Source organism: Ananas comosus, linkage group 1 (genome assembly GCF_001540865.1).
Source record: "Ananas comosus cultivar F153 linkage group 1, ASM154086v1, whole genome shotgun sequence".
Taxonomy (NCBI): Eukaryota; Viridiplantae; Streptophyta; class Magnoliopsida; order Poales; family Bromeliaceae; genus Ananas; species Ananas comosus.
Window position 1 is genome coordinate 19,660,804 of NC_033621.1, and position 7,613 is coordinate 19,668,416.

At 37.5% G+C, this 7,613-nt stretch overlaps 1 protein-coding gene across 1 annotated transcript; it reads right to left on the bottom strand.

Moving 5' to 3' along the window:
* On the bottom strand, window positions 2,384-7,069 carry LOC109709559 (premnaspirodiene oxygenase-like). The gene is made up of 4 exons (XM_020231857.1): window positions 6,812-7,069; window positions 6,261-6,595; window positions 5,457-5,772; window positions 2,384-3,256 (listed from the first exon to the last, which is right to left on the bottom strand). The coding sequence occupies exons 1-4, from the start codon at window positions 7,034-7,036 to the stop codon at window positions 2,633-2,635; spliced, it is 1,500 nt and encodes a 499-aa protein (XP_020087446.1). The 5' UTR covers window positions 7,037-7,069; the 3' UTR covers window positions 2,384-2,632.

Below are 7,613 nucleotides of genomic sequence, written 5' to 3' on the forward strand. Positions count from 1 at the left end.
AAAAAATGTTGACCGGCAACTCTAACCTTTTCCTTGATTTATTGTAGCACGTTAGGACCCAAAATTAACTTTTTCCCAACTACACTCCAATGCAATAGGGAACGACATTTTCTTCCATAAAGCGCCTCAATAGGAGCCATCTTGATGCTCACTTGGCAACTACTATTGTAGGCAAACTCTGCAGTTTACAGATGTCATTGCCACTTGCTCCCGAAGTCAATGACACCTGCCCAAAGTATATTCTATAAAATATGAATAGTGCGTTCGATTTGTTCATTAGTTTGGAGATGAAATGTTGTATTAAAATCAAGTTGGGTCCTAAAGGCCATATGCAATTTTTTTTCAAAACTGGGAGAGGAAACGAGGATCTCGACCCGACATGGTTGATGTAGGCACTCTATGTAGTCATTGAATCTCATTGATATAGACATTGTGCGAGCTTGCCCACCGTCCAAGTGATATGAATTGGCAAGAAATGAGAACTCTTGGTTAACTGGTCTACAACAACCCACACGGTTTCGCCCCGTTTGTGATCATGGTAACCCGATTGCAAAATCCATTGTGATATTCTCCTATTTCCACACAGGGATAGGTAGACTATGGAGTTTGCCCACTAGGAGTTGGTACATGTTCCACTTTCACTAGGTGGTATACAAGACAATGGGCCATGAATTGTCCAAAATCTCTCTTCATTTGAGCCACGAAAAATGTATTTGAAATTCTTGTATACTTTGGTACTGCCTGGGTGAATAGTATACAGCGACTGATGTGCCTCCCATAGGATTTTCTCTTGAATCTCCAAGTCCGCCAGCACACATAACCAGTCCGAATACCAAAGTACTCCATTATCGAAACAAAACTCTCTAGCTCGTCCATCCTTGAGATCAGAGCGTACCTTTTAGAGATTCGGATTAGGGTCGTGCTTGCCGTTGATCCTTTCCAACAAGGTGGATTGCATCACTAATAACATAATGTTTGCTGGGGCCTTAGTCCCAACAACTTCAAGATCGAACCATCGCATCTTATCAAGTAAGGTACTTGAGTAGTAATCATCATCAGCAAATTCTTTACATATTTTCTACTCAAAGTATCCGCTACCACAATAGCCTTGCCAGAGTGGTAGAGAACAGTCATGTCGGAGTCCTTCAACAACTCAAACCAACGACATTGCCTCAAGTTCAATTTCTTTTAGGTGAACAAATATTTAAGACTTCTGTGATTAGTGGACACCTTGCAATGCTTGCCAAAGAGATAATGATGTGAAAGTTTGAGAGCAAACACTACCGTCGTCAATTCCAAATCATGCGTAGGATAATTTTTTCTAATATTTCTTTAATTGGTGGGAAGCATAGGTGATGACTCTATCGTGTTGCATCAACCCACACCCAAGTCCATGTCACGAGGCATCGCTATACACAATAAATCTATCCCCTCAGATAGATAAGGAAAGAATCGGTGTTGATATCAACATCGTTTTCAACTTTCCAAAACTCCTTTCATACTTGTTACTTCAAACATACTTTGTCCCTTTATGTGTTAGACGAGTGAGAGAAGTGGAGATCTTAGCAAAACCCTCTACGACCCGACAGTAGTATTCGGCAAGTATGAGAAAACTTCTTATATCAGTGACATTTGTCGATTGTGGCCAACTTTTAATAGCTTTGTTTTTTTTTTTTTAGACCCATCAATACATGATCTCGGATGCTACATGTCCCAAAAATACATTGTCTTAAAGCCAAAATTCGAATTTCTTCAACTTAGTAAAAAGTTTCTCATTCTGCAAAACATGCAACACTTGTCTCAAGTATTCGTCGTGCTTGGCATCATTCTGGAAATATACCAAGATGTCTTCAATAAAGACCATCATGAATCGATCCAAAAAATGGCTTGAAAACATAGTTCATTATATCCATAAAGGCTATCAGTAAGTCGGGTCATTATATTTGGTGTCAGAGCCGATTTACCAGCCAGAAATGTGAGATAAGTCTTGATTGAGCCAGGATTGGAATGACAAACTAAGCTAGGGTCAATGAATGGCAGGCTAAGTTAAGGTCGGAATGACAAAGACTAGCAAGACAAGTCACACATCGCCTGATGATCTTGAGCTCTGCGTGTGTTTAGGGCTGACGAGGACGTCAGGGCCTAAACGGGGAGAGTCTGTGACACTCCAATAGTCCCACATTGGATGGAATATATGGTGAGTCTATGACACCCCAATAGTTCCACATCGCATAGAATATAAGGGGAGTCTGTAATACTCCAATAGCCCCACATCAGATGGGATTGGAGTTATCATTAGATATAAAAGAGAACTCCACCCTAATAATAATTACTGGACTTAAACATTTTGGGCCGGTGGTTTGGGCTCAACGAGTTATTATTGCTAGCACGTCGGTCGTTACAATAGGACTATTTAATATCAATAATATAAGATACCCACCCCTTCTAGTAATATTTTGTAGCTATTCATGCACCATACATAATTTTAATAGAGTACTAATTAAGTTATATAGGCTCTTAGCATACAATGCTAAGAACCCTTCTAAAATACAAGGATAGATATTATGAGATAACATATAAACTTCAATTATTCTAAATATGAAGTTAACACAAACTTCTAGGAGATGATTTTTTATTTGACTGGTAACGAAATCCGCGGGATCGCTATAAGATGTAGCTGCTCCTTCCTCGGCGCGCTAGCCCCCAACGTCTCAGTCATGTCGAGATCTTCGATTTTCATGTCGCCTGGAAGCTTCCAATCAAAATAGAACAAAAGTTGAGCTAGGCCAAACTCGACGGTTGCCAATCCAAAAGTCATCCCAGGGCAGATCCTTCGGCCAGCACCGAAAGGCAGGAACTCGAAGTTGCTCCCTTTGTAGTCCACCGAGTTACCCTCGAACCGCTCCGGCATGAACTTCTCTGGGTCCTCCCAGTACTTCGGGTCTCTTCCTAGTGCCCACACATTTATGACTACGCGAGTTCCGGCCGGTATCGTATACCCTAGAATGGTGCAAGTCTCTTGGCAAACCCTCGGGACCAAGAGAGGGACTGGAGGGTGGAGCCTAAGGGTTTCTTTGATGACTAGTTGGAGATAGCTGAGCTCACCGATATCATGCTCTTCTATCTTACCCTTTTTCTTAAATGCTTCTCTTACTTCTTGTTGTGCCTTTGCCATGATATTTGGGCTTTTGATGAGCTCTGAGATGGCCCATTCTATTATGGTAGAGGATGTTTCTGTCCCTCCAGCAAACATGTCCTACGACAAACAAAAAAAAAATGAATGGAATGTTAAGTCTACAACAATTAAAAGAATTAGGATGTAGTCATTTCAATAATATTTAGATCAAAATGGCCAACTTAGGTCTCCTTTCCTATCACTGTTATTTTTTTTATTTTTTTAAGTGCTGATACTATACAATTGGATATATCATTGGAAAGATGTTTCGATTGTTGCTATAGTTAATTAGTTTGTAATGCACTTCAGTTAAGTGATGAATAACAATTTATTAAACAAATTTAATATAAAAGTAAAAAAGTTAATTCTATATTTTTATTCTCTGTTGCCACAAAAATATTTTGAATGTTAGGGTTATAGCCAAATCTGCCATCCCTTACTATATTATTTTATGCAAAAACTTTATTTTAAAAAATAAAAAAAAACCACAACAATACCAAATGATGCCTGGGCCCCGCAACTTTGAACTTTTTGATAGAAACTTGAGTAACTTTCAATTTCTTTGAATTAAATTAGTTTAATCAAAAAAGGAAATATTCAACATATTTATTGATAAGCATTTAATTAAATCCAACAAAATTATTGATTAAGAGTTAATATAATTAAAAATTCTAACAATATTTTCTACTAAAGTAACTAGAATAATTCAAGTGCAAAATAATTAAAATTAGGGACAAGTGCTTATATACCCGCGCAAGGTTTCCGACTTTCTCATTTACCCTCCTAAAAGACTAATATTAAAAATATCATTTTAACTTTTCTAATTTTTTTCAAATATACTCCTAAAGTTAGATTCTCTTAGTGAACTGTGAGGAACAACTGTTATTTCTGTAAAATTACTATTTTATCTTTTATCCCCCTCTTGTCACCCACTTTTCTTATTTGCCCCAAGTCAGGAAAAAAATGAGGTATTTTGACTTCTTTCCTTTTAAATATACTCTTATGTCATTAACAACTTTTCTTATTTGTAATTAAGTCAGGGGCAAATGAGGCATTTTGACTCTTGTTTAACTTTGTTGCAAATTTAATATAGGTTTAATCCGAGACGGACGGCTTGACAGGTACCAACACGAAAATATTTTTGAATAACGGAAAAATATTCGAAAGATCTTATTTGAAATGAAAAAAAAAAGTAGAGATATATCAGATACTTCAGAAGTTTTGAAGAATATGTAGACAATTATCCTTAAAAATTAAAGTGGTCACAATAAAAAAAAAAAAAAATTAGAGCTGAGGACGTTATCTCAATATATCCTATAGTTGAGAGGGTTGCTATATATTTCAATCTTTTGTGAATAATAATATATATATATATATATGAAAAGTAGACTTAGCATTTCATATCTAAAAACTCCTCTAGCTAAATATAGACAATATTAAGAAAGTTATTAAAATAATCTTCGACCTACTAGTCTCCCCCCTCCTTCACCGCCATTTCTATAGAGATCTATACAATTTTTTTTTTTCAACTAATAATAGCTAAATTATAGAAAAAAAAATTCTACAATCATCTACCTATTTTACTTTTCCTTTAAAAATCTCTGTGGCCCCTAATAATTTAGAACTTTAGCATTTTACTCAGCAACATCAAAATTCTATCGCTATTCCAAGCATAAATTATATGGTACAGCAGAAATACTTACTAAGATATTCATTATATCTTTAACAAAGATGGAAATGTATAAGAATCTTATATTTTCTTTTAAATTAGGTAACTTTATACAAAATGATCCCCTACTATTTATTAATTAAGTTTTTTTTATAATCTTTAAAGTTAACATTAATATATTAGTAATTATTCAGTTGTTCCATAAAATTTATGTACAAAATTGTGACAAAATTATAACAGTGCTCAGTTAAATATACAACTTTAAATTTAAGGAAGAAAGATTTAGATTTTTTTTTAAAAGTAGAGAATAAAGTGCAAAAATGGCTAGAAATTTTTTTTTTGTATTTTTGCTAATAATAATTTATTGAAAACAATTTGAAAATCTACGATTACATGAAGGTGGCAAACTGATGACAGCTAAAAGAAATCAGGGTTATGATATATCTTTTGAGTTCCACTAATAAATTCAAAGGCATTAAGCAAATCACTATTTATTAAGGAGGTTTATTGCGTTTCAAACTATCAAATTTGTTAAAACAAAACTATGGAGGGTTAACATAGGCCATTTCAATATATACTTCATGTAAATTGATCATCTTTGTACGTACTCACCAACATCACGGCTTTAACATTTTCATACGTAACCGGCACTTCCAAGTCCTTTTGCTCCCTAGCTTTCAGCAGCACATCCAACAAGTCCTCCTCCCCGTCGGGTTTCCGCGGCCTCTCCTGGTGATCTTGAATCGTGTCGTCGAAGATCGCATCCATCTCTCTGTGGACCTTCGTGATCTTGCGCATCATGATCACGTCGAGAAACCGTAGCGAAGGGAACAAATCGGAGAGGCTGAAACCGGAGGTCATTTCTAGAGTTTCCTTAACAATCACCAGGAACCTGCTTTGGTGCTTGAACATCTTTCCGAAGGTTGCCCTGCATGTTTTATTTATTAAAAATGGGAGGGAGTAAAGGGGATTTTCGTGTATTTGTTGGCTATGGACACGAATCTCGCATCTAGGCCCACGAATTTGTGTATGTAATTAAATGTTACGAAACTAATGCATGTGTCGTGTAAAATATATAGTGAGGGATGCAGTTGTGCAATCATATAAAACTTGAAATATTAAAAGATTTCGATGGTGTAAATTAATTAAGGCTGCTTACAAATAAATGTACAACGCAAGCAACATATTTATGGAATATTCAAAAACTATATATTGATGTTGTATTATTACCGTTTTCAGAGTATAGTATATATGAGCGACAATCCCAAAATGTGCTTATTAAAGTTAAGATGGATTTGTGGATTTTTTTGTCCATTTTTAACTGGTGCGGTCCCCAGTGTCTTGCTGGGACCAAGTCCAACAAGCTACATGATCCTGTAACGGAGCATCCCCTGTCCACATATATTCTATATATACCTGCACACGATGTTGTTGGCCAGGGACATGAGCTTGAGGCTAATGCTGACCGGCGTTTGCCGAGCCGCCGCGCCGGCGATGTCCTTCAGAAACCCGGCAATCTCCTCAGTGCGGAGCGACGAGAACGACTTGACGCGCTTGGCGCTAAGCAGCTCCATGACGCAGATCTTCCGGAGCTGACGCCAGTACGCGCCGTAGGGCGAGAAGGCGATGTCGGTGCAGCCGTAGCCGATGATCTTCGGCGCCGCCATCTCAGGTCGGGATGCAAAGTTGGTGTCATGGGTCTTCAACACCGCCTCCGCCGCCTCACGGGATGTCACGACCGCGAGATCTATCTGTATTGATTATAAAAGACTCGAATTTTTAGGGAATAATAATTATTTTTAATGACATCAGAATAGCAGGTGAGGTTATGATTATAATTTCAACATTTGGCTCGTGATCAAAATTAGCTCACGCCGGGTCTATCAGAAGTACGGTCGATTAATTAATAACAACGTAGCTCTCCAGTATCTCAAGTTTTAGATAATAATGATTGTTTGGGTACGTACCTGGCCGATGCGGAGCAGCATAAGCGGGCCGTAGGTGCCTGCCAGCGCGGCAAGGGCACGATGTGGCAGGGCGGTGGCCAGGTAGTGCAGGCTGCCGATTATGGGGAGGCGAGGGGGGCCCGGCGGGAGGTCTGACCGGCGGGACGATCGGGTGACAATTGCTAGAAGAGGGAGAAGTAAGATCGGGACTAGTAGGAGAAAGAGAGAAGGGAGCTGGAGCTCCATGTTCAAGAGAGAGAGTGAGAGAGAGAGAGAGGAGATAAGGTGTGTGGGCTTGTGAGGTTTACTAATCCCGTGTACGTATATATATATACACGCACATGAATGCGGGAGCTAACGCCTTTTGGAGAGGTGTGAGAGCATAGCATGAGAAATGCTAACTCTACAACTAAAAAAAATTATAAATTCTGGTTTAAAATGTATAGATACTTTTTAAATTTTAACCTGTTTTAAAATTGACTGATTGAATTTTTTTTAATTGATTTATATTTCTTCTACTTATTAATCATTTGATTTAGCTCATTTCATTAGTAATTTCGGTGATTCTATTCGAACTAAAACAAAAGCCTATATATGAAATATGTATGTGATCAAAATTTATTTTTGTTGAAAAGAAGTCACATGCATTTCTCGTGCGTACCTAATTCTAATAAAATCTCTACTGCGTTTGGTTGGAGAACTAAGTTTTGTAGAACAACTTTTGTTGTTTTCGAAAATGTTGGATATTTCGGTACAAGATAGAACAATTGTAAATTTGTGTTTGGATGCATTCGGAAATATTCTAGAGGATATTCTTATTAGC